Source organism: Squalius cephalus (genome assembly GCF_949319135.1).
Source record: "Squalius cephalus genome assembly, chromosome: 13".
Taxonomy (NCBI): Eukaryota; Metazoa; Chordata; class Actinopteri; order Cypriniformes; family Leuciscidae; genus Squalius; species Squalius cephalus.
The window spans coordinates 19,664,896-19,692,287 of NC_137134.1; the positions used below are offsets into that span (position 1 = coordinate 19,664,896).

The 27,392-nt window shown below is 38.5% G+C and overlaps 2 protein-coding genes across 5 annotated transcripts; both read right to left on the bottom strand.

Annotated features, from left to right (window-relative positions):
• Positions 1–479: 479 nt before the first annotated feature.
• bsg (basigin) lies at positions 480–12,968 on the bottom strand. 2 transcript variants are annotated; one of them, XM_079890141.1, is made up of 9 exons: positions 12,747–12,958; positions 7,828–8,178; positions 6,865–7,030; positions 6,339–6,427; positions 6,122–6,261; positions 4,524–4,803; positions 2,441–2,465; positions 2,221–2,292; positions 480–1,495 (listed from the first exon to the last, which is right to left on the bottom strand). In XM_079890141.1, exons 1-8 carry the CDS (start codon positions 12,814–12,816, stop codon positions 2,235–2,237), a joined length of 1,179 nt encoding a protein of 392 aa, XP_079746267.1. In that variant the 5' UTR covers positions 12,817–12,958; the 3' UTR covers positions 480–1,495; positions 2,221–2,234. The 2 variants fall into 2 exon arrangements, with proteins under 2 accessions (XP_079746267.1, XP_079746266.1); XM_079890140.1 differs by lacking the exon at positions 7,828–8,178 and having other exon boundaries at positions 12,747–12,968.
• A 4,454-nt stretch (positions 12,969–17,422) lies between these two features.
• On the bottom strand, positions 17,423–22,500 carry LOC307170274 (interferon-induced protein 44-like). Of its 3 annotated transcripts, none has more exons than XM_079891363.1 (9): positions 22,436–22,500; positions 20,226–20,688; positions 20,097–20,182; positions 19,875–19,935; positions 19,606–19,801; positions 19,345–19,497; positions 19,100–19,271; positions 18,915–19,015; positions 17,423–18,708 (listed from the first exon to the last, which is right to left on the bottom strand). In XM_079891363.1, the coding sequence occupies exons 4-9, from the start codon at positions 19,907–19,909 to the stop codon at positions 18,538–18,540; spliced, it is 828 nt and encodes a 275-aa protein (XP_079747489.1). In that variant the 5' UTR covers positions 19,910–19,935; positions 20,097–20,182; positions 20,226–20,688; positions 22,436–22,500; the 3' UTR covers positions 17,423–18,537. The 3 variants fall into 3 exon arrangements, with proteins under 3 accessions (XP_079747489.1, XP_079747488.1, XP_079747487.1); XM_079891362.1 differs by adding an exon at positions 20,792–20,871 and having other exon boundaries at positions 20,097–20,688; XM_079891361.1 differs by having other exon boundaries at positions 20,097–20,688.
• Between the last annotated feature and the right edge of the window lie 4,892 nt (positions 22,501–27,392).

Here is a 27,392-nt window from a genome sequence, read left to right on the forward strand (position 1 = left end):
ATATTCTCAAAATAGCTCCACTGCTTTTTAATGAAATAGTAAGAAATGCTAAACTACTTTAAGATATATATAATGTCTTAATTATTGAGACGTCTCTGTTTATACCACCTAGATATTTGACAAAAGGCACCTTTAACTGAACAAAAATGTTCATCAGAGATGCATATCTGGACGACCAAAATACATTGCTCTCCAAAGCTTTAGCGATAGTTTGGTAATATCTACATGGACTTAATTACTATGAATAGTAGTAATAATATGGGTGCCTATTGTTATAGCACATGAAGGCTTAAATGAAGGCTTCTTGTCTCCAATATAACGATGCTGTGAGCTTTGTCACGTAGAGCCGCTCCCTACAACTGAAGCGAATAAATGAGTAAACGACGCCCCCTTCTGGCGGCTCAAAGAACACGCTGCATCTCTTATGCTTTTTACAGTAAATCACTTCACATAAACAAAGCAATATTCAAAAGACAAAGTTAAAATCAACTCTTTATTCGGATTGTGCAAGTCAGTACAGTAGACAGTGTATTTTCTACGAAGCTAAGGCAAAATAATTTATACACTTCCATCAAGGTCTTAAATTTTACACATCTCTTAACTTCGAAATGGCTCACATCCAGACACTATACTTCACAATGCAAGTATGACTGTCTATAGGAAAGTATAATTTAAGCAACAAAACAAGCCTTGACTAAAATCCCAACTTCACTGACTTAACCTAAAAAATATATGTAATTGTCTTCTGTTAGAATTTAGGAAACAATTTATAACAGATTATCCAAGGAACACTGCCCTAGCACTTGGTCCTTATGGGTTTAAATGGCAGGAGGAACCCTCAAATTCAACATTGGAAACCATCCAAGCAACGTGAAAATAAGCTTGTTAGACGTTAAACGGAAAATTGATAGCCAGACAAAAAGTGTCATTTGACCATCCACATGAGCAGTGCACTTTAATATGCAGCAACATCAAGAGTGCTGCACATAAAAGTTGTTAATTTAAATTATTTAAATGAAAAACAGCATGTACAATAAAGTGGTTGAACATTAAGGCTTAGGAAAATGACTGCCAAAGAGTAATGGTTGTTTCAGCAATCTGTACACACTGAACATCGAATTATGCTGAACAGTGATCGGATCTCACACTCGGTAGATGTTTCAGAAAGTCGCGGTGCGTACACTCGTGGAGGACAGTGAAAGAAGCCAGGAAGACGGGGGGAGAAAAAAAAAAAAAAGTTAATTCCCACATTAAGAGATTTTCACTATACACTTCTACAACACGAATACAATCATGCAATTTCCCCCCTTCCCCCCCCAGAACCACTTTAAAAACATCTGCTGGCAGCACATTACAGATACGAATAAAAGTAAAAGGAGACCAATTAATATCTCAGACATTTACACTCAAGCAGAAGGTTAAGGAACCGCAGGGTGCACTATAATGTGCTACTCGACCAAAATACTCCGCATGTCTTCAGCAGTAGTCAAGACACCTGAAACAAACAAAAGAAAAATCAGTCAGGAAGGAAGGAAGGAAGGAAGGAAGGAAGGAAGGAAGTAAGTAAGTAAGTAAGTAAGTAAGTAAGTAAGTAAGTCAGTAAGTCAGTAAGTCAGTAAGGAAGTAAGTCAGGAAGGAAGGAAGTCAGGAAGGAAGTAAGTCAGGAAGGAAGGAAGGAAGGAAGTCAGGAAGGAAGGAAGTCAGGAAGGAAGGAAGTAAGGAAGGAAGTCAGGAAGGAAGTAAGGAAGTCAGGAAGGAAGGAAGGAAGGAAGGAAGGAAGGAAAAACATTTATAATTTATTTTTTTAATTTGTATCTTTATATTCCATTACAGATGTTTTTCATTAATTTAATAAAAAACATAAAATTACTTTATTTTTTTAAAATGTGTATAGACAATAGTAATTTTAAAATATAATCAAATAATTGATTGTTTCTATGATCAAAATATTTAAGATACAGAAAATAAATGTTTTATTAGTTTAAATTACATTTACGGAGATACATATTATATTACATGTATAAACTAATACAATTCATTTCTATATTAAATGTATAAAATAATTTAATACAGAATTAGTTTATATTTTATAATGAATTTATGAACAAGTCCATAATATAATTTTACAAAACAAAAAAAAACATTTTATATAGTTTAGGTCTGATTAGATTAAATGTATACATTTATTGAATTTCTAAATGAACACTTGAAGAATAATACCTTTTCTCCTCCTCTCAGTTGGAGTTTCTTTGCCGGACGTTTTTGTCCTTGTGGTTGGCTGCGTTGCTCTTCCTGTAAAACACGGCAACTTTATTATATCAGATCCCTCTTTGATGTGCATGTGAACGTCCTGAGCTAGAAGCACATCGAAGTTCCTTCGACTGAACTGCACAGACATCTGCACTTCAACATCTCATCACAAATATTACAAAACACTTACAGCGGTGCAGCTCCTGAGTCGTCATCTACAGGAAGCAGGAAGACATGGAAAGAAAAAGAAAAGCGTTAAACACTCATCTTACAAAATGATGCATGTAAAAGACTACGGTCTACTAGAACAGTTGCAGTAGCTTGTCTAAGCTCTAGTTTGACAGCCTCAAAACGGTGCAAACCGTAAGTTTAAAAGCAGAGCGCCTAATGAGTAAATGTGATCCGGGGACTGGCAAACCTTGTTTATATTCCTCGTTTGGTTATTTCTACTGCAAAACCTGTACACGTCATCTAAACACAGCTATGGCTCTCGTTACAGCACTACTAATGATGATTCATGCAGAATAATGCATTTACATTAACCATGCAGTCTGATGTTGGATTGAAAGGATACGTTTAGTGGTTTTCAACCCAAGAACAAACGTTTCCAATCAAGAATCATTTGTTTGTAGCACAACCTCACCAACACATGTAATGTTGAGGAAAAACATGGTTTCTTTTCTGCATCAATCATGATGAAGGCTCTCGAATAGCATTATATCACATTTGTAAACTCCTGCACTGGACTTCTGAGGTCAGTATATCGACCAGAAACCTTCATGTTGAAAACCAACTACTGAAAAATGCCCTGCCTCTGACACGCATGCCATACTTACTTTTTTTTTTAACAAATGACCATCCATCCATCAAATACATTTGAGATTAGTCACAATAAAAATGTATATTTACAACAACAAAAAATCCATGCATTTTGTGGGAGTTTTATGTATTTGTGGGGAATTTATTTAGAAAAAATGTTTTACATATAATAAATGTATATAATATTTTTTATTTTATTTTTACTTCAAACTGCCCTTTAACTGCATGCATTAAATCACTATAACTGTTTTATAAAGATAAAATTCAATAATACAGTAAATAGTATATATCATATACACAACATGTATACATAAATATAATTTATATATAAAAAAAGTATTTTAAGGTTTAAAGTCATTAGTTGAATTTAATGTTTTTAAACCTAATTAGTAAATAGTGTACATTATTAATATGTAAAATATTATATGTAGTTTGTGGTCATTTAAAGTCATTATAAACACTTGTTTAAAACCGATAATACATTAAGAAAGTAAATGGTGTATATTATAAATCTATATTTAATATGTAAAATAAAATTATAAATATGCATTTTTAGGAGGTTTGAAGTCACATGTGACTATTTAGTAAAATATTACAGCTACTGGCAAGGTTGTGCTTCAGACAGTTAGACAATCAAAAAAGTAACTTTAAATAAGATGCGAGTTGACACCCAAAAACCATTCTTTTAAAAACAGAATCAGAGTGTAAAAAAAACCCAACCCATTTTCCCAGGTTTTCATGCAGAAAACACTCAGAACGTCAAAAACGGTAAAAGTAATAAAGTTGGGATTATATATTTTGCCACCCTTGTTGCCATATGGGTGCAGCCTCTCAGAAACAAATGAGACGCAGAGGAAGTCGCTGAAGAACATCATGCAATGAGAAGATGGATGCAGAGAGCATGCAAGGCAATATAACATGATCCATCTGAAATGTCATTATGTTATTATGCATAATACCTTGGCATTTAAAACCCATTCTGAACTGCAATATGTCAGACTCAGATAAACGCTTTCACTGGCTACGGGAGAACCAATAAAGTCGCTTTTCTTAAAACTAAGTATGAGGAATCTGGTTCATTTCATCGTCTTATTTAAGACAAACTGCCAGTGAAAGAGTTGTACTTTTCAGGCTATCAGCGAGAGCATTCAAACTCCCAAAACCACTCGTTTAAGCAAAATCCACTTCAGTCTGACATGCAGTTGAGCACTTACCACAACGTAAAAGCAGCAGCGAACAGAGAAATAAACAACGTAAATCATAAAAATAGACTCAGCTGAGGCACAGCCACACACTACAGCCAAATAAAATAAACATACAAAATCAAACTGAAATAGGATCTTGCACCATTACGAATTCATAACCAAAAATGTAAAATTACATCCACTGATCATTTGTACATTCACGAAAATGGAAAGTGAAACAATTATGACATAAACGGTTCCGTCACATACCGTCGGTGATCTCGTCAGGCTTTCTCTTCTTCTCGTAGATGAAGATGATGGTGACGAGGATGATGACCTCAGCGACAATGCCGAGGAATGGCCAGAGGGCGGCCAGCTGGCTGCGCACACGCAGCGTAATCTTAGCCTGGGCTTTTCCCGCATCACTGGTGCCGAGGCACTCATAGACGCCCATGTCCTCCTCAATGTTCAGATCTTTCACGTACAGCGTGGTCTTGTTGGGGGTGTTCTTGATCTCATACTTTTCAGAAGTTCCATTGACAATGGGGCGCTGTGTGTTGAAGACACAAAACTGTCATGTTATTAAGGCTCCAGGATTTGGTTCAAAAATCCTTAACTAAATTAAAAACTGAGCTCAGAATCGACATGCGCATGCGCATGCACATGCGTTTCCTTAACAGATTACGTTGACTTAAAACACAACCGTTTAAGTGAATACTCACCAAGACAGGCATTTTGACATTATTTTGTGTGTATTTGACTATTTAAATGCAATAAGCAGCGAAAAAGAACTCAATTTAGTACTGAGAGGTGGCTTTATGTGTGCGTGCATTTTGGGTGTGAGCACAAAATCTGCGGGAATGAGTAAAATAATGCGCAAAACACGCAAATTGGATATTATATTAAAATTCTATTAATATAACTACTAGTACAACCACAAATTTTATTAGTAACATTATCACCATAAATAAATTGGATAATATTGTAACAATTCTATTACTATAGTTAATATTATTATTAGTAGTAATTCTATTACTATAACAACTAGAAGTATATTTACTATTATTATTATTTATTATTATTATTATTATTATTATTATTATTATTATTATTATTATTAATAAAGCATTGTAATATTAAATGTAGTATTACAATAACAATAGTAAATGTCATATCCAACATCTGTGGAAAAGCTTGCAAGCTTGAAGTTGATCTTTTAGTTTAGAGTTAAAGGAGAACTCCGGTCAATTTTAACATTGAGCTCATTTTTTTGTAAATTTGGAGTGCTGTCAATACAGAGAACAACGACAAAAATCGGTGTTGCCTACATCGTGTTATCTTCTTTTTAAAATTTGCACCCTGTTGACTTCAATGGGGCAAGTTTTAAACCTGCTTTTAGCCTCTTAACATCCTTGATGTGTCATTACAAGTGCACAGCCATGTGAGTGATTCCTTCAGAGTGAACGCGGGTGAATCTGACTGCAGTAGATGTGAAAGATATGGATAAAAATGATGTTTATTCAGCCAGCGCAAATACCTGTATTTACATCCTGTTTTCGGTCAAAGACCACAGTAGTCGATTGTCGAGTTCACGCGCGTGATCATAGGTAACTAAGCAATAGTGGAGAACTCGACAATTGACTACTGTGGTCTTCGACCGAAAACAGGAAGTAAATACAGGTATTTGCGGATATTTGACCGGAGTTCTCCTTTTACTATGCCATAAACGGACAGACATTACTGCTAGGTAAATCAATAGCAAGTGCGTTATGCCAAGTAACAACTTTGCAACCTTAACCAACCTTCACACTCCATGGACAAGTACCAATCTCATGTTATTACGACGGTTTAGTAAAGTCTTCCTTTACCTTTTCACCTTCACCTTCAGGGTGCTTATACCAACTCCAGTCAGTAGGCAGGGGGTATCCATAGCTCACACATACTAGGGCAGCCTTGTCCTTCTCATTAGCACTTTCAGAGTGTTTGTAGGCCGCTACATGTGGGGGAGCTAACAGGAAGAGCATAATTATAGGTGATGAACACAAACACGAAAAATACAGCAGCAGCAACATCAAATTCTCTTACCTTTAACTTCAATGCTTGAATTAACCGGAGGATCTGACAGGAAGACGCATTCATATATTCCAGCATGGTGGTAATCAATCTTGTCAATGCTACCAAAGAGAAAAAAAAAAGCAATGAGACCCTCAAATCAAAACCAGAATTAAAGTTTCCGCCCCACACTGTTTTATATGCCAATGGGGAGCCAATATAACAACACCACAGCAATAAAGGTAAAGGGAAGGACAATACAGTAAAGCAAATATGAATGATAAAGTAAACAGCTTTTCCAGTACACTGCTCAGGCATCCCCATGGATATTTTTCCGACCCAGCAGCTCTAATGGGAATTAAGGTCAGCTAGTATGGAGTGCCGGAGGCTCTTAACAGAACAGAGAAGACAGAGGCAAACAGAGAAGCTGCACAATATTTAAATGGACCTGGATTGATGGTTAAACACAATGTGCAAAGCTGATCACTACCAAAAGAGCAAAGTTCTAAATTTACTTCTTCTTTAGTCACAATTATTTACATGAGATTGAGGAACATACCGGTATTCAACGTAAGAGCTGCTGTCACTTTTTGACTCTTTAACGGTCTTGCCATTCATGGTCCAGTAGTGGCCTCTGATGGGAGAAGGAGGGTTGGTAAGGTTGCAGCTGAGAGTTGCAGAAGTCAGGTTGTTCACCACCGTTGGATTGGTCATGATGTCTGGATCTGCCGAGATAAAAGCAAAAGTTACACACCTATACTTTCCGCCAGCTTTCATAACATGTTGACTGTATAATGGAAAAGAAATCCAGGAAACCAAGTATTCATTGTTGATTATCCTTTAAAATGAGTCCACCAACCTCTGGATTCGCTGTGGTACTGTAAAAATGACATTTTTGGACATGACGGAACAAATCGGAACATTGCTGACAAGATGTTCACCACAATGTGCACCGAAAGGCACATTGCGCACTACCAAAGGAGAAGTGAAGGTACATTTTAGCTGTGAGCTTGGGAAACATTGAGCAGTTTGCAAGCGAAAACAGATGGGAAGAGGGAACAAAATTATACCAACCAGCAAATGGTTTTGGAGAACATGAGCTTATGAAATCCTGTTGAGGAAAAGCACTAGGTGGGCAATGCAGTGTGCTAAAGTGCTTTAAAACCAGCAAAAGGATTAAGTCGGACATCTAAAGAGCCTTTTAGAAGTTTACTAAAAGCAAGCCACATTAATGAGAGCCCTTTTTCAGAAAGGCATGCAAATTAGTGCGTTTTACACCTTCTAAATGATAGTAACGTTAACTGATCAATGCCATTTCTTTAAAAGGTTCAACTTCATCTCACAAGCTCTAGGCACTGATATGGCATCAGATTACTATGACAGAACAGACGGTGCTAGAGCAGAAGTCATGTGACCTGGTATGGGAGGGCGGCAAGGGTGGGTAAGGTAAGGGAGAGTCTGAATCTACGGGACTTCCTCCTCTACACTAGTGGAGACGCCTCGTTTCCACAACATAACTCACGTTCAAATACTATAACGTTCGCTTGTGAGCGAATCCACTTGACTTTGGGCGGAGTCCTGAGGTCGTTGCGGTCAGGGTCGTTTGAGGCGCGGCACTCGTAAATGCCCGTGTCGTTGAGCATTAGGTTGGTAAGGACGAGCGTGCTGGTGGCATGGTGAATATAGGTGGCGTTGATGCGTACACGATCCTCTCTTGCACCGTCAAACAGCTGAGTGACTGTTTCATCTGGCTCCTCGCCCTCAATGAACCACCACTGAACTTCAGGGATGGGGTTCCCTATGACCTCACAATCCAGCTCGGCACTGTCTTCTATGAGTTTCATCTGAGACAATGGTGATTTTATGAAGCTCGCTGGACATTTGACGAGTGATAGGGGGAAATTAGATTTAAAGTGGACCGTTCATTGAGATGATATGAATAATGATTAGCAGGCAGGCAGGCAGAAAAGAAACAGAAAAAGAGAGAAAATGTTAGAATGGAAGACATAAAGAAGGCATACATAAGAAACAAATTGGATTGAGCATCATGGTGCAAGACTTCAACACTTCATGATAGCAAAACCCAAATGAAGAACATTAGAAGCATTTTAAAAAGACAATGAGTTGAAGCATGCATAAAACAAAGCTTAGCATATCAAGAAATGCAGTGAAAAATGAAATTAGAATAATTCGCATGAAATAAAGGTATGAAGTAATGGTGATTACTTGTGACTGCCGGGGCTTAAAGGGAGAGTTCACGAAACAATGGAAATTCTGTCACTATTTACTCACCATTATGCCATTCCAGACCTGTATGACTAATGTTTCAACGGCTTTTGACCAAAACAACATTGGACCCATCTGAATTTTAATGTATGGAAAAGAAAGAAAGAAAAAAAACCCTGAAAAGAAAGTCATACAGGTTTGGAATGACATGATGGTGATTTTAATTTGAGCTAAGTAGGCTATTCCTTTAAGACTTGTCATATGATTGCGGTCGACCGTTAAATCACTAAAGCTGATATATTAGCTGATATTTTTTCTGGTTAGCCAGTGTGTCTAAAAGAGGGTTGTTGGAATTGACATAACCAGTGTAAATGAGAAATGAACCTAAAAACAACTTTTTCTTTTGAACCCTGAACCATTGTGCCGTTCATGTAGACTCGAAGCATGTACTCTGGAGAAAAACAAGGTTGGACTGTGCTAATCCCCCATGGAGAATTTCAACACAATTCTTCTGATCACCTTGTAACAATACACACCCCGAACGACATGGAAGTACGTGCGTAGCGGCTTGAACAACAACCCTCCACATCAATGAAAAGAACACTGAGATCAGCCTCAGACCTGTAGTTGCCTCCTGCAGTGAAGCGCATGTTTTCAGTGTGTTTGGTTTTGAAACAAGAGTAAGGTACTGCTCCCTTTTTGTCCATTGCTGAGGGAGGAATGTTTTCCTGAGTTAGCCAGGGAGGGGTAAAAAGGGTAGATGTCCACAATCCACATTACATGCAGACCAGTGGGACTCCACACATGCCTTAAGCCTGAAATAACATATGCCCTTTGAAATAACATGTGTCATTTGACCATCATGAAAGGTCACCAACATTAAGTGGACCAGTGTAGACAAAATCAAAACTACTCATAAACAAGCTCTAAAAGGAATTTAAGCATATATATGTGCTTAGATTTAATGTTACCATAAGACAAGCATATTGACTAAATATTTCAAGCCTAAATTGTAAATAACTCCAAACAGGGAGAACGGTAAAGTGCAAAAGTATTACTTGGTACAAAGTCTGCCACTACTAGATAATTAACTTAACCTGTTCTAGTAAACAAGTCAATAAAGTCACCTTCTCACAAGCCGACATGTGGATTAATTGGCAAAAAAAAAATACTGACCTAAAGTCACTTGTTTCATCATCATAGTTTCTTGGCTCAAGCCCCTGATTGAATGCTGATAAATGTGGGATATCCTTCACTATAAAAGGTATTAAACTATACAGCATGTCATAACTGTTTAACCACAAGGCTTTTAAGATTTCCAAATGCACAAGGGACATTAAGCTCTATAAAAAGAAAATTGAATAAAAAGTGCCATTTGCCATCGACTCAACTCATTCTGATGGCCTCTAGGAGATTATCATAGAAGCTAACAAATAGATATCTTTCCTGTACTACCATGAGACCACACAATTTAACTAAAGCATGCATTACAAAGCAGCATAAACTGGCTGAGGCTTTTACACCATGTTCTGCTTTTGTAACTACGCATCACTTTTTTTCTGGGTTTTCTCAGTAGTGTTGTAACATAAGAACCTCGAGTCCAAACATGATCAAAATCGATTTTCCTTAAAATTTGAAAGGTTTTATATCAAATGAAACGGTGTACCTGTTGATACCTTTTTTTGTAGAGTTATAAGCCATTACTTTTAAAGTATGCCACTTGAAACAATGTGAAATTATTAAAAATGCAATTCAGGCGTAAGGGTTAATGCTGACATTCAACAGAGAGCTTACATAACCCTTATATATAAAGCTTGAATGATCAGGATCTGTATCCACCCATCATCATGATGATGACAAGAAATCAGTAGTCGGTATCAGCTACAGAAATCCTGATCAGAGCATCGCTAATTCTCAATTCAATATAACAAAGTATGACAGAAAAGCTAATTATAATTTCTCATCAGACAAACAGAAAAAAATGTCAATTTAACTTTCCTTGGTTTGTCTTTTTAATTTTACATTTTTATTTTCAATGACATAGAAGTAGCGATAGATCAATTATTTCATACTGTGACGTTAATCACAGTACGCGGACTAAATGATCAGAGATGTCCGGCATACTACTGTCGTTTTCACTGGAATATCAAGTTATGACATTTTGATTTAACATGAGATCAAAAAAAATTAACGAAACTTACATAGATGAATCATTCACAAGTAGTTCTTTAACATGAATTTACATTTCAAGCTGACTTTAAAGGAATAGTTCACTGTCATCATTTACTCACCCTCAAGTTGTTCAAACCTGGCTGAATTTATTTCTTCTGCTGAACACAAAAGAAGATATTTTGAAGAATGTCAGTAACCAGACAGTTGATGGACCGCATTGACTTCCATAGTATTGTTTTTTCCAACTGTCTGGTTACTGACATTCTTCAAAATATCTTCCTTTGTGTTCAGCAGAAGAAAGAAACTTATACACGTTTGAACAACTTGAGGGTGAGTAAACAATGATAATTTTCATCTTAAAGTGAACTATTCCTTTAAGGAAACCCAGCGACTAGTTTAGAAAGCATATATTTTTGCATACGCCCACAGATTAGAGAGAGTAATTTAAAAAAAAAGTTGAAGGACAGGACTATCCTCACCCACAACATGCTGACAAACACCTTCTCTAGGCATTTTCCAAAGCTCAAAATGGCTGCCAATAGCATACCAAGCACAAAAACAACCAAAATAGCTTAAAATACCTGCCCTTTCACTTTAACCCAATTTAATGAGCAGAGCTGAAGATCGTGTACTAAGGGGAAACTCATTTTAATTCTGAGACGTTATGACTTACACCACCCAGTTATGTGGCTATAACAACTGTAATATGAGACAATGCAACAACAGAATGAGCAAATCGGTTGCTCTGGCACAAATTGTGTCATTTTGAGGAAATATTAATGCTTACGTGCAGAAAAGCACCTCCTAAAGTGTTTAGCGCCCTATGAAGCTGATTAGGTTTCGGATTTACCGACCCTGCCATTCATCAGCTGCTGCCGTTGGGGACTAGGCTAAACAAATTATAATGGTGCCAGACCATAAAACAAAATCATTCTCATTACTCTGCCATTTTCATTCATCATGCAAACCAACTGATGCATCTAAAAGGATGGGGGTGATGTTTAACATATTTAAGTAAACTTGGCAGTACATGATTTACAACTAAATTCTAATCTGCTAAACTTTCATTACCGTAAGTGAGCGATGGTTGAAATGTCTACAAGTTCAGTGGGTTTGCATGGATTCCTGTGCCATTTCCAGTGATGGGACATTATAATGAGATTAAGCTAAGCCTTTTGTTGAACAACGATAGACTAAGAGATGAAAAATGCTGCCTGGATGCCTCCTTCATGCCAAATGATTGGACGAAACATGTTTTGCCTCCCTAAGCTTTCATTATGATTAAAGGTTACACTTAACTAATGTTTTACTGTACTAGACAGCATGACTCCAAAACTAGCCTGCACCAGTTGTCATGGCTGCCTGATGCTTAACTTACCGTTAATGCATCATTCACTGGAGTAAATGACCTGGTGGAATAAGGACAAGCATTTATATTTTAACAAGCAAAATTTGGACGAGTCCTGGCAATAATTAAACGTCAACTAAGAAGCATGATACACAGAGAGAAGATCCTCTTTAGTTTGAGAAATGTGTAACTTAGAAGGTTACAACACCCCCTAGGTTGGGATTAAAGGTTCTTTTACATGAAAGAACAGCAAATCCACATGGTGGGTTTTACACTTTGGCTTTAATGCCGTTATGATCATTGCTGTCGCTAACATCTTGTATTCAATTTTTTATTAATTGTTTATATTAATATAGAACATACTCTTTTTTTTATAACCATTTCCATTTTTGGAACTTGAGATGACTAAACGAGCATCACTGAGAAAAATAACTATTTTACAAACCTCAGCTGTTGCTCGATGCGCGTGAGCCATTTCGCGTGTGCTCGTGCGCGAGTTTGCCGACGGTTGAAACGGCTTTTTAACATTTCAAACCCTTTCAAGTGTTCATCATCGATGAATTTCGCTTTACTGTGAGGTAAAATCAGTGTAAACACAGACGGCTTGTCGTATAGGTCGTGTTTATGTCTACAGCCGGCCTGCGAAAAAATTAGCTCGCGAGCTACATGATCAACAGAAAAACAAGACGCCTTACCTGTATAAGCCTCGGCTTGGAACCAGCCGATACAAATGGCGACAATTGCGCCGAACAGCTTCCTTCTCATGGTGAAATGTTGTTAAATATGTAACAGAGTGAATGTCGGGCCTGTTTCTATAGGAAAACACAATACTGGTGAAAGCCCTCGATGAAGCCCCGTCGTCCTCTACTTGTTCCGACCGCACTCAGGAACGCGCACGTATACAGGCGAGAGTTCTTGCGTCATCACGTCCGGTCGCCGCCTTTTATCCTTGTATGCTAATTTACACAATGATTTCGACATTTTTTAGGTTTTCAGAAAGTTGCAGGCTCTGTCATTGTAACTACCCAAACGCGTTTTGTGAGTATAATGTTCGAAATTAATCTAAACCAATACATTTAATGTTTTTATACTTCATTTAATGTTCTAATCTAAAGACATCTAAAATAATCTAAAGACATCTAAAATAACTGGTTTTGTTGAAATGAAATAAATGATTTCAACCAACCTGAAAAAACAAGGTTTTACTGAAGCATAACTGTGTAGATATAACCTGATATTCTCCAGCAAGGTAAAATAGCGTAGTAAGTTTGTTTTAATCTTTTTTGTTTTATATGATGAAAGTCTTTTTCCACCTTGATGTAAAACTGAATTCATTAGGCTACACTTCATTTAATTGAAGACATTTTTACACACAACTTAATTTAGTTTTTTCAAAATGAATCAGTTTAGTTAATTTTGAGCTAAGTTGATCGTAGAGATCATTGTTGGCTCTAAGATCTAGACAATGCTTTTGGGAAACGCAACCCTGGGCAGTGGATCTTTAGTTCCCAGCATGCTTTGCAAGAGACTGCATTAGGAGAATAAATTTAGGGATTAAGTTTTATTTCATGTGTTTTTCAGTAAAGGGAAAAATGTTGGTATAATGTTAATATTTAATTGTCTGTTATGTTGGACATTTAGAGGAGTTTATCAGAACTGTTATTGAATGTTGTGATACCATTGTACTAAAGAGTAGCACTGTCAATTGTGATTTTCACTTTAATGCAACATAGTTTGTATATAATCCCAAATCACAATTTCTCATTGACGCATAATTAACTGATCAGCAAGGAGCAGCCAAACACAAACCTTTTCTACTTTGTCCTTCAGAGCAGATGTCCTGTAGCCAACACAAGTCACAACTACACTGTCCTCTATCTTGTGCAGTCGTAGTGCACATGTGTTGAAAGTGTCCATCGTGAGTTTTATCGGAAATTGTACATTGGGTCAATGTAACTCAATAGTTAAAACAGCATTCCCTTGTTTCATGTTACATAAACCTGCATGATTGAATTAGGTTACAACAACAAAATTAGAATTTACAAGTAGAATCAGCTAGAAATACCTCCTTAAAGCAACAACTGCACGTTCACTTACAGTGTATGGGAAACGACATGAGGATGAGTAATTAACGAATTTTCATTTTTTGGTAAGCTATAACATTAATGGACCCAGTAAACATTTTTGTGATATAGTGAAAGAATATAGTACAGCTACAGTACATAATACATTTTATGGAATAAGTGTAATATAAATTCAGATTTAATATTGCAATACAGAGTATATGGTAGCTCTTTTCTATATATTATTATTAATAATAATAATAGCCTAAAAATACAATTTAGTATGAGTATAATATAGTCGTAATATAATACCTAACAATAATAGCAAAAAGTATAAATTATAGAATAATAATATAATAGGCAGAAGAGGTACAGTCTCTTGGAAATGCAAAAAACAGTCCATATGTGTATATGTAGTCTTAAGCCTGGAACACACCAAGCCGACGGTCGGCCGTCGGGCAGTTTCCGTGCGTCGGCCGACTAAATCTTCTCAGTGTGTTCCGCATCGTCGGCTGAAATTGGTCCTCGTCGGCTTTGTAACGGCCGATTCGACATGTTGAATTGGCGTCGGGCCGTCAGCGAAAGAGGGAACTCTGATTGGCTGTTCAGGCAGTGCACGAGAATAATAGCAAAACAGCGAGCAAAGAAGTCAAAACGGTACAGATAGACGCTGTTCTAATGATATGTCGTCTTACCTGAGTGTTCCTTGGCGCATATTTTAATATTAACACGAGAGGAGTGGAATAAAGAAAGTGTTTAGCAGGATTGATATTCAAAACGGTAAGCACACACTGCTTTGTTTACGGTTTATGAATGACGAATATAGACGAATATATCTGCAGAAATAGACAGTGGTCTCATTTACACGCAGGCGCAGAACGCCCTTTCTAGCTGACAGTCGGCAGTAGTTCTCTCGGTGTGTTCAGGTGCCGCTTTTAACCCCGACGCGAGGCGACAACACAGTCGGCTTTCATCAGCGCTAGTTCGTCGGCTTGGTGTGTTCCAGGCTTTACAGGCTCTCTTCAGCCTTCCTTGAGGTTTGCGTTGCCATGTGGCTAAAAAGGAAGAAAAAAATATTGCTATGAACCAAGATTTGATGACTAGCAATCAAATCTCATACTCTTGAGAGATGAGTTGACCCTCAAAATAGTCATTTTTTCTCAGTAATTGTCACATGCCTGTCCTGTCTTGTGTTGCACATGGGTGTTTTGTTATTTTGGGCCATGTGCTCATGTCATTGTCTGATCCCTCCCCCTTGTTATCTGATTATTGTTTGAGTTCTTCCACCTGTTCCCTCTTGATCAGTTCCCTTTATAAGTCCCCTCTTGTTTGCAGTCTGTGTCGGTTCGTTGTCTTATGTTCCTGTTTCCCCGTGATCCTCTTGAAAGTTTATGTTCTGTTTTGGCTTTGTATTTATTAAGTTATGTTTTCCCCCTCGTGGGTTTTGTTTAGTGTTTCTTTTGTAATAAATATTAATTATTTCTGCACTTGAGTCCTCATACCTTTTTGCACTCAACCTTGCCGTGACAGAACGAACCGACCTTCTGAGGACTCAGCAGAAGAAATGGGCATCTTCCTTTTCCCATCTCCCTGCCCCTCCTCTCAACAAGTGGATCAGTGTAGCAAACTCCTTTCGCTTCAACAAGGCAATGCCAGCGTAAAGGAGTTTGCTCACCAGTTTGTGGTTGTAGCGGAGGGGCTCAACATCAGCGACGCAGAGCTCAAGGACATTTTTAACACCAGCCTTAATATGCCTGTGCCTGCCTGGGAGATGGGAATGCTGGGGATATTGTCATTCTGGCAGTTTGTGGGGTATGTTTACCATCGCGGATGGGAGGGTGGTCTTCCGCCCCTTGGCCCACCTCCCATTTACCTCACAAACTCCCAAGTCCCCAGTCCTCCGTTGAGAGGGAGGAGGAAGAAATGCTCCAGCCCATCTGCCACCTATCCTGAGGTGGAGGAAGGGGTGACAGAGGACCCAACTCTGGTGGTCCCGAGACAGAGGAGAAGGAAGACCTCCTCCGTGACAGTTCTGGTGGTCCCAGTGCCGGCGGTCCCTGTTTCGGTGGTCCTGAGTCCGGTGGCTCCAAGACACAGGAGGAGGAGAAAGGCTCCCTCCGTCCCTGTTCCGGTGGTCCCTGTTCCGGTGGTCCCGAGTCCGGTGGCTCCTAACACGGAGACCATCCCGGAGGTGACTGCCGTCCCTGATGCACCACCCAGGTGTCTTGCTCTGCCCGCGCCGCCCAGGCGTCATGCTCTACTGGCCCCGCCCGAGCTGCTCGCACTGCCTGCACCACCCCAGCGATCCGTCACGTCTGCCCAGACAGAGACTGTTCACGTCACGTCTGCCGGGCCTGTGTCTTTGGACAAGATGGCCGCCACAGAGACTGTTCACGTCACGTCTGCCGAGCCTGTGTCTTCAGACAAGATGGCCGACGCCGAGCCTGTGTCTTTGGACAAGATGGCCGCCGCCGAGCCGGTGGTGTCTGTTCCGGAGCCAGTGGTGTCTGTTCCGGAGCTGGTGGTGTCTGTTCCAGTTCCTGAGCCGGTGGTGTCTATTCCTGTGCCCTGGCCGCCCGAGGGGTCGTCTCCGCCCAGGCCGCCCGAGGGGTCGTCTCCGCCCAGGCCGCCCGAGGGGTCGTCTCCGCCCTGACCGCCCGAGGGGTCGTCTCCGCCCTGGCCGCCCGAGGGGTCGTCGCCGCCCGAGGGGTCGTCTCCGCCCTGGCTGCCCGAGGGGTCGTCTCCCCCTTTGTATTTAAAGGGGACCTATTATGCAAAATTCACTTTTGTATGGTGTTTGGACATAAATGTGTGTTGGCAGTGTGTGTACACAACCACCCTACAGTGATAAAAATCTACTCACTCCTTTTTTTTTTATCTCCATAAATCAAAAGCAGTCTCTCCAAACGACCCGTTTTCAGAATGTGGCTTTAGTGACATCACTAAAGCCACAGGCCCCGCCCACGAGTGTTGACTGACACTGCCGTTATAACTTAGACCCGCCCTGATCGAGTTCACTGCGAGTTGTAGGCTACACATCAGCCATTGCTGCAGCAATGCACTCACGAGAAGCGTCGAAGCATCTCCCAAGCGTTGAAGGTGTTGTAGCTGGATGTATTCATTCACATAGCTCTCTCTATTTACTCTTGAAATCTGCCAGCCACTGAAGACGAGGTGGATTCATTTTGTTTTCAAAGAAAATCCTCCCTCAACTCAACAGAAACTTATGTAAGTTACTTATGCACTTCTTATACTGTTTACTCAGCTCTAACAGTGATTTTCTGAATAAAAACTGATGCTTCATCTTTTGTGTGACATACAGTAAACTTTATTAAACTCATCAGTATATTTTGTCATCATTCAGACAATTAGATCGTCAGACGGAGTCCTACAGCAGAGCAGGCTTGCATTAATAGTGTATACAAGCAATGCCAAATAGGTTATAATCGTAATTAAACTAAACTATACCTTTTCCAACTCCATACAGCATATATTCTCTGACTCTGTAGGCATTTTTATGGTCGAAATGAACACCATTACTGTGACTGTCTGTTTTATTATTATCATCTTTACTGTTCTCTGGCTCTGATCGCGGCTGCTTAGGCTCCGCCCCCTGTGCCGTGAACCAGCAGCTCATTAGCATTTAAAGGAGAAGCACTAAAACAGTGCGTTTTTCACAGACCCAAAAAATGATGATTTAAACGTGCTGTAAATAAAATTCTGTTGGGTATTTTGAGCTAAAACTTCACATACACACTCTGGGGACATCAGATAATTATTTTACATCTTGTGAAAAGGGGCATAATAGGTCCCCTTTAAGTTGTTTTCCCCCTCGTGGGTTTTGTTTTGTTTATTTTGTAATAAATATTATCTCTGCACTTGAGTCCTCATACCTTTTTGCACTCAACCTTGCCGTGACAGTAATTAAAGTCATGAACTTCAAGAGAGGCTTTTATCACTCAGTTGTTCCAAAATGACCAAATATAGGGTATAATATTATCATTATATAAAGTGTATTTTATTAAAAAAAAAAATTTTTATGCAGAAGTAAAAGTAATTTAGTCGTGTATAATAAATTAACAAAACGTTGTTGGTGTGATTTCTCTTAATTCACAATACTAACATGCATTAGTATTATACTAAAAAAACATATTGTGGCACAAAATTATAACAAGCAACAGCAATAATGCAACTTGCTTAAGTGATATAAGAACTTTGTTTACACTTCCTATCATTACCTTGAATGAGTATGTAAAATTCTTAAAAAAATAGAATGGACAAAGCAAACAGAATAATCTTAAGATGCCTTATTGTGGTGATCTAGAGATGTACATCGATAATAAGTAAGCTTACACATAAATATAATATTAAATCAGCTACAAAGGGAGATAAAACTCCACTAGTAGCACTTTATAAGATTGTCCTAAATAGGATCCACATCATCAAAATAGTCGTCTGCAAAGTTGAGCATCTGCTGTAGCGCCGTGAGAAGCAGGACGTCACAGTTGAGCTCCAGCTCCAGCTCCTGACTGTAGTTCTTCACCGGTAACACACAAGACACCGGCACACCTAACCAAGAGCTCACCTCCTGCACCTGCAGAGACAAAACAACATCTCATTTACATTTATACATTTAGCAGGCATTTCTATCCAAAGTGACTAAGATTTGTCACAAAACCGACAATATTCGTAGTATACAATGCCAGGTTTGTGCAAATGACTTTGTGCCTTGATGTGAAGGAACAAGAAGTCACTGAGTCCTGAACGAAAAGTCCATGTGATCGGGTGATCATGCCTCACCTTCGTCTTGATGTAAGAAGTGATATAAATATTTTGAAGATCTTCCTCCACATCAGGACATGCTTCATCTACCTTTGTCATCAAAATCATCTGGGGAATGCCTGAAAATGTGTAAATAACCATTAGTTAGTCTTGGGACATTTGGCACAAGAAAAGAGTTATACAACAAACCGCAAGTAACTTACCCAGTGAGTTCACTTTTTTGCGTATGGCAGCGAGTTTTTCCTCTAGTTTGCTGGACATGATGGAGATTTTGGTGGCGTCGATCACATACACCACACAGTGGATCTTCTTCTGTAGAGATGCAGGTCTGAAGGTCTTTTGCTCATCCGGTTGAAATGGTGCCGTGGGGTTGAACTGAATCAATAGGATTTAGAGTGAAATAAACATTTTGTTATTTATACTTCATTCTGTAGAATAGTGCACTTACTTTATAGCGGTCTGGTACGTGACCTTGAAGAATGCTGCTGATGTCATCAATATCCAGTCCTGCACCTGATTGCTCCTCGAGTCCCATGGTGTCACACAACACAAATGGCAATGGCTTTCCTTCACGACCGTCTTTCACTGGGTATGTGCGAAACTACCAACCAAGAAGAGAAACACATCAAGATCTGAAGTCATCAAGAGCTGTTCCTCGACCTGAAGAGAGACTTCTGTAGGAAACACTATGAATCTGTTGAATCTGTACCTGTGTGGTGAGACTAGTGCCTGCAGATCCTGACATGGCTTTGCTGGTCATGCGGCCCATGAAGACGGAGTTGATGGAGTTGAAGAAACTGGATTTTCCAGCACCGACAGGACCGATCATTAGGATTCTGACCCGACTCATAGACGGCATCACGGGTTTATAATCCCTGATCATTTTCATGAGCTCGTCTCTTCGTCTACAACAGAGATTTTATTACTGTACAATACTGTATGAAATCAGCAGCAAAACAACACTGAGTGAAAACTTACTTTTCTGTCCACTGAACATTTCTCCATGGCTTCATCTTGACACTGATCTGAGGAGCTTTTTCTGAGGGACGTTTTATTATACAAATTACTTTCACCGTAACATTAACAGCAGTACATTTTAAAATACCGGACTCTGAATCTATATAATTTACTGTACACAACTATATGTGTGTATTTCAAATTCAATAAATAGTCATAAAAAAATTCTGATAAATCACTTACTCTCTTCCACTTTGTACACTTCACATTCATTCAGCCGAGTGTCGTTCCCATACAGTGTGGCAGGATCAAAATTGAATGGATTAACCCTCCCTCCATATCCACCATATCCACCATATACATTCTGTCGGCTCCCTGCAAATAAAAATGCATTCTGTCCTTGATGATACACAGCTGGTTGGTCTTTGTAGCAAAAGTACAACTGTTGGCCGAAGTTGGGTGCTCCAGCATCATCATAACGTGCAAACTGTCCACTGTTAACTTTGATGCAGAGAGGGGCTCCACCTTGAACACTGAACAGGAAAGCTTCCTCATCTGTAACTTTCAGTCCACTTTGAGTATAATCTACACTAGTGTATCCACCAAAGATGTAGCCTGAACTGTTATAGGCTACAAGTAAAGTTGGACCCTGATGGTCACATCGCTGATGGAAGGTCGAAGCTTGATATCCATGAACAGAAGCTTTGTAGAGAAGAGTCAGTTCAACATTCCCCAGCAAACCACAGAGCTGCTTTCTCTGCTCTTCTGTTAAACTATAAGTGAGCGGAGCGTTGTGAGTAAAGTTGTGAGCCCCTCCGAAACTGAAACTACACATCTAAAAAGAAAAAGAATATATGATTTGAGTTCTTTGTAACAGACACACATATAGACACAAGCAGTCAGATGATTTGTGTTGTGAAAGCCCTATACAAACTAACCGACTAAACTGACTTCTTTGCTCTTCTGTTAATTTAGAAGTGAGGGAGTTCAAGCTTAGATTTCCCAGCATTTTCTTCATCTTTAAGACAAGACAAAAAGACATGCAATAGAAAGAACAGATCTTTTATGTATAACATATACAGATTTAATTTACTTTGTTGTTATTTTTTTATTGATTCTTTATAGTTTTGTCAATTTATTGTTATCTTTACAAATACATATTAAAGGGGTGGTTGATTATGATTTCACTTTTCTAACTTTAGTTAGTGTGTAATGTTGCTGTTTGAGCATAGACAACATCTGCAAAGTTACAACGCTCAAAGTTCAAAGCAAAGGAAGATATTTTCTTTTAAAGAAAAAAAGGACTACAACAAACCGCTGGTATGGGACTACACAACATTCCTCCTGGGTTAGTGACATCACCAACCCTAAAATTTACATAAACCCCGCCCCCGGAATACGATTTATAGATTATCAAGACAGAATTATGCTAATCAATGAACTACACATAAGCTACATAAATGCATCAACTAACCATTCAGAAACGTAGTCTATATGTTGTCACTTCTTCTTGAGTCTCTCCATCTTTCTGACTCCGGTTTGAACATAAAAGGCTAAAAGTTTTAGAAATTGTCAGTGCATGTCTGTGTGAGATAAAAGGACACAAGCTGTTGAAGCTCCGCCCTCTGTGCCGGGAGCAGCAGCTCATTTGCATTTAAAGGAACAGACACATAAAACGGTGCGTTTTTGCTCACCCTCAAAAAGTGACAACTTTAACATGCTATATAAAAATATCTGTGGGGTATTTTGAGCTAAAACTTCACATACACACTCTGGGGACATCAGAGATTTATTTTTCATCTTGTGAAAAGGGCATTATACCACCCCTTTAAAACCAGCATAGAATTAAAAATACTTAAATGTCTAGTTGTGGTTTCAGATATTTACACTCATAGAAGTAACCACACTTTTGTTAACACAACAGTTAATTCAGACTAACAGTAAACAAATCTTTAATTAATGAACGTCAACATAAACTAATACATTTACAAAACAAGATGTTTACGTAAACATTACTTTCTAATATGATATGGCAGATGGAGCTCAGGGTGGGGCCACATGAACAAGCCTTATCACTGTAAGCAGTGTTTGCACACGGTTTCTCCCGCTCTGTCAGAAACTAGACCTTTTAGAGATGAAACTGAAATCAGCTCGACAAAGAATGACTGGATGGACGAATTAATTTTTATTTAATCACTGCAATGTAATAACAGTTTGTTAAAAGTTAAGGTTACATTTTATTTTAAGGTGTCATTAGTGTAATTATATATTTAAGTACTGAGTAATACTAAGCAACTACATGTACTTACTTTAGGGTTAGGGTATAGGATAAGGATTTGGTTGAGGGTTAGTTGCATGTAATTATGCATAATTTACAGTTTTTACTATAAGTACATGTAAGATGTGACAAGGACACTGTAAAATAAAGTGTTAACAAAGTTAAATACTTACTTATATTTGAGAAACTACTTTCGTGTTTGAAAACGATAGCATTAATTAGACTTACGTTTTAGATTGGCCTAGAACATTACAATTTTTGATATTCATGATTTATGATTGGCTATATTGCCTATTAAGCTTACCTTTTAGCTGTATTTTTGTGCATCAAACACTGAAATGCTCTTCGTACAAGATAATACACCAGTATGAAAAAAAGCATGTAAAGCTCCTCCTATAAAACGCTGATCTGCTCTTTCCTTTCCCTGGCCTTATAGGCTACTCATAACATAGGCTACTCCAGAGAACAGCGGAAATTATCTTTGGGCAGTAACATAGTCAGTCTGTCCATCCATCCATCCATCCATCCATCCATATGAACTGATTATACAATTTGCATATACAACACTCACTGCTGCAAATGTTTTTGCATGCTTTAATGAAATTATGTGTATTAAAATATGCTCTGTCCGAAATAGAAAGTAATAATGCTACAAGGCATTCTCTTAAAATGGTATAATGTGCATTAATTAGGTAATCAATTGATTATTGTAGAATAATACATGGCTCAGCATCCACCTCATTGCTTACTAAGATAGAGGTGATTCAAAACCAAGCTCTTAAAATATGTTGTGGAGCTTTTAGATCCTCTCTTGTGACAGCTTTGCAGGTAGAAATAGGTGAAAAGGCTCTTGACATTCGTGAAATTCAGCTATATGGAGAGCGGTGTGCAGACAATGATTGGAATGGTGCTTCTTATGACAGGAGGTGGGAGGGATGGATCGCTGGAATGTGGAACACAGAAGACACTGGAGATGAGACGTTGGAGAAGGAACTGGAGATAGGACGCTGGAGAAGACACTGGAATGGAGCCTGGAGAATCGACAGGGAGAGAGATCAGGTTGAGCAGGTTTGGATACGCTGGATAAAGAGTCCACTTCGAATGAACGAGATCGGACAGTGAGCAGAGGTGAGGAGTGTGTGTTTATAGTGGTGGTGATGATGAGGTGCAGGAGTGAGTGATTATACTCAGGTGAGGGAGTGCGCTGTGATTGGCTGGTGGGAGAGCCTGGCTGATCTGTAACAATAATAGTGCAGCAGTATTTAAATACTGAATACTTATTTTTTATTTTTTATTTATACAGATGGTTCTAAAGACCAAACTGGGCGTATAGTCTGTCCCTGTAACATCCAGACAAGATTCACGTTTCCTCTGAGATTATGAGCTCAATACTACATTTACATGTTGAGGTTGTTGCTGATGTGTTAATATAGGCTACTGAAAGTCTCCTCCTCACACAAAGCTAACATCAGAACAATTTTGGTTCTTGGTTTTTGCCATGTTTGAAGCTTGACAGACATCATCCGTCCATTTACTTTCAGTGTAATAAAAGTAGCACCAAATAAGAGATTCTGTTAAACTTCTCCCTTTTTCCACCGTAAATGAGTCATACAGGTTTGGAACGACACATGACGGTGAGCAAATTATGACAGAATTGTCATTATAGGTACAAAATTCCTTATTAACATTTGACAATGACTATTGTTTCTAAAGTTTATACAGAAGAGGTTGTAAACTGTACATCCACTTCAGCAGACAATGTTCTTCCTGTGAGTTTAAATCCATCCTCATCAAAGAGTTTCAAACTGTGCGCATTGTTCGCTTGTTCCGTTAATTATACAGGGAATGCTCCTTTCTAAATATACATGTTGCATCTATGGAGATATTTATGGTGGGAACTTATACAACAGATGCCTTAGTTTTATTTTGTATAAGCCAAATGTTTATAATTTTTGAGAACCTGATAACAAAAACAAAAGTCTCACCATTAAAAGCCACGTCCCAAACACACTATCATAATGTTCTCATCATAATTTTATGTAGCCTATATGACAGACTTGCACTGAACATGTTGCACTTAACTGTATTTTCCCTTTTTTTTAAAAGGGATTTCAATCCTATTTCAAGCAATTCTTAACCATCATGGCGAACAGTCTGAAGTGTCTCAGCTGAAGGAAATAATCCATTATTTATAGGCTTTAATATATCCAAATTTTCTTCTCAGGCCGATAACAATAACATTCAAATTGAACATATATTGTCCGAAACTGATATGTTGGCCGATATATCATGCATCCCTAGTTTAAATGAAAAAAGATTTGATCTCCTTAAAGGTCCTGTTCTTCGTGATCCCATGTTTCAAACTTTAGTTAGTGTGTAATGTTGTTGTTAGAGTATAAATAATATCTGTAAAATTATAAAGCTCAAAGTTCAATGCCAAGCGAGATATTTTATTTAACAGAAGTCGCCTACATCGAACGGCCCGTTTGGACTACATCCCTCTACTTCCTTCTTTAATGAGTCAGAAGAACAGTTTTTTGACTAACCTCCGCCCACAGGAATGCTCCCTCAACTCTACCGAAATTCGTTTATGTACTTGCGCACTTCTTATAACTTACTGTGTTTACTTAGATCTTATGGTGATTTTCTGAAGTAAAACTGACGCTTCATCTTTTGTGTGATGTACAATAAACTTTATTAAACTCATCAGTATATGTTTGATCATCATTCGGACCTGGTCCGAAACAGCAGACTTATAGGCTATTAATAATGGATACATACAAGCAGATGACAAACAAATACGTTATAATAACCGTAATTAAACTACTAAACTATACCTGTTTCATCTCTATACAGCACTCTGATTCTGTAGGCATTATTGTCCGACTCGAAATGAACACCGTTACTGAGAGTTTCTGATATTATCATCATTCCGTGAGATGAAATTGTCCTGAGAGACTGTGCGCGAGCTCATGAAGCTCCGCCCCCTGTGTCGTCCAGCAGCAGCTCATTTGCATTTAAAGGGCACACACTAAAACAGCGCGTTTTTCTGAGCCCCCAAAAAATGACAATTTGAACATGCTGTAAAAAATGATCTGTTGGGTATTTTGAGCTGAAACTTCACATACACACTCTGGGGACATCAGAGACTCATTTTACATCTTGTGAAAAGGGGCATAATACGGGACCTTTAATGTAGATCCTCAAAATTGTGCAGGGTGAGGGTGCAATAAAACCAGAACACAGTCAATTAAACTAAATAACCGTATCTTTCCAATTAATATTAATCCTTTACATTAGAAAACAAAACACAGCATTGTTTTCAAAAAGCTTCTTGTGTACAATTACATATTTATATAGGCCTACTAGATATTTTATTACATAAAAATATACAGTGTTTTAAAGACAAAAAAGGTCAAGGAAAAAGCATTGTGATTCAACTACTTAAAGCTGCAGTCCGTAACTTTTTTGGGTTAAAAATTATCCAAAATAAATGTTGGAGCAAGTACATAACCAGCCAGTGTTCAATATCTGCTTGCTTTAGCTCGATTCAAAATGGTAAGCTTGTAATAATGTTTTTAATTCCAGTGGTACTGGTGGATTTCCGCGGGAAATTCGAGCATGTCTTTGCGTCATTACGTCACATCTGTACACATAAAGAAGGTGTCCCGGCTAGTAGGCTATGTTGCGTGTGAGGATGTTGGAGGTGGAGATTTATAGCCTTTTCTCACAGCACTTGATAGAATTAAACTTATAAATTTGATGGCGGATCCAGAAAGGTTCAAACGACAATCACCAGTGACAACTGGAGATTCACCCGTTGTAAAACGCAAAAGACTTCGGACTTCGGAGTGGCTACAGAAAAAAGAGACTAGGATAAACATCAGAAGGGCTTTTGAAAGGTAAAAATTTGATTATATTCCAGATTTAAATATGCATCTGATTACATATATGTAATCTTGTTTATTTGTAAGTGTTACAGTTATCAACATGGTGACACACAAGAAATGTAGCCTGGTGATTTGAACTTTGGTAGTTCTTGTTTTATAACATGCTGAACCTAAGTGTTGAGTTTAATCGCTTGCATTTTGTATTGCATATGTGCACACAGAAACTGCCATCTGCTCCTCAAGTGTGTCAGACTCTATCTCCGCCTTAACCCAAACGGTTACAGTAATGCAAGGTATGTTAATTTTTATTGTGCGTAAATTTGAGTCATGTAATAACTGCAATGTGTTATCTTTGCACTTTGTACATTTCTGACCTTCATTTTAATGTCTTTGAAACATTTTGTGTTTCTGAAACAGAGACACTTAAGGCAATGTTGACCCACCAGGATGTGATGGCAAAAAACATCCAGGAGATCCTCCTCCGGTTAAACCAGACTGGAGGAGCCAGCCAGGGTCCGGAGACTCCAACAGAAATCGATGTGGCCCAGTCTTTGGAAGAACTTGCTGTCTTGGAGGCAAAACTGAAAGAGCTTCCGGACTACAAGATTTATTTAAGATTTATTTAAATTGTTTGTCTAGGTGCAGTCAGTCTCAGAAGTGGCGGTCCCACAAGAGATCAATAACCAGCAATTCAGTGACACAGATTAAGATTCAGATGAAGAGCTTTTTAAAGTGTTTTACATAGTGACGTTTATTTTTTTCATTTTTTGCTTTAATGTATAGTTGCGTTTTTCCCCATTTGTTATTGTAGTGTCTGTTAAATTCTGTTAAATAAAATCTGCAAAAACACTTTTCAGTTCTTTCAATTATTCTACAATGTTTTTTAACATGTGTTTACATTAGTGAATGTTTAAACATGTTTTTACCAATTGTTTGAGTAAAATGTCAAGATTTGAACAGTAATGCTAGTTGAAACAACAAACTTAAGTTCTGAACAAGAACCACAATTATCGATGTTGCTGTGACAGTAGTGGCAGGTAAATGCTAGTATAAATGGATGTCAATAAATCCACTGCAGAATGAATATATGAATATATGAAAAACTGTCAAAAGTCATCAAATGACCAATCGGCGACCTTAATTAAATAACGTTGTCGCAACGTACTGGAGACGTTGTCACGACGTCGGTTGGCGACGTCGTAGCGACCTCTTTTGGTGTTTCACTTTGACGGTTGTGGCGACGTCATATGCTAACGTAAGCGTGACTAAAAATGACCAGCACGTGACGTCGTCACAACGTCATATTGTTTGCTGGGATGCTAGGCTATGAGGTAGGCTACAATTGTTAACCCCAACATAAGTTTCTGCAAA

What these genes read in the sequence shown, in the direction of transcription:
- LOC307170274 (XM_079891361.1), bottom strand. Translation starts at nt 20,688, where the DNA reads ATGTGTAGTTTCAGTTTCGGAGGGGCTCACAACTTTACTCACAACGCT. An exon ending in AGTGTACAAAGTGGAAGAGA is followed by an intron (nt 19,936 to 20,096) that starts GTAAGTGATTTA and finishes AACGTCCCTCAG; the next exon opens with AAAAAGCTCCTCAGATCAGT. An exon ending in AATGTTCAGTGGACAGAAAA is followed by an intron (nt 19,802 to 19,874) that starts GTAAGTTTTCAC and finishes TCTCTGTTGTAG; the next exon opens with ACGAAGAGACGAGCTCATGA.
- bsg (XM_079890141.1), bottom strand. Translation starts at nt 12,816, where the DNA reads ATGAGAAGGAAGCTGTTCGGCGCAATTGTCGCCATTTGTATCGGCTGG. An exon ending in CCAAGCCGAGGCTTATACAG is followed by an intron (nt 8,179 to 12,746) that starts GTAAGGCGTCTT and finishes TCAAATGTCCAG; the next exon opens with CGAGCTTCATAAAATCACCA. An exon ending in GCCTGACGAGATCACCGACG is followed by an intron (nt 2,466 to 4,523) that starts GTATGTGACGGA and finishes TGCTTCCTGTAG; the next exon opens with ATGACGACTCAGGAGCTGCA.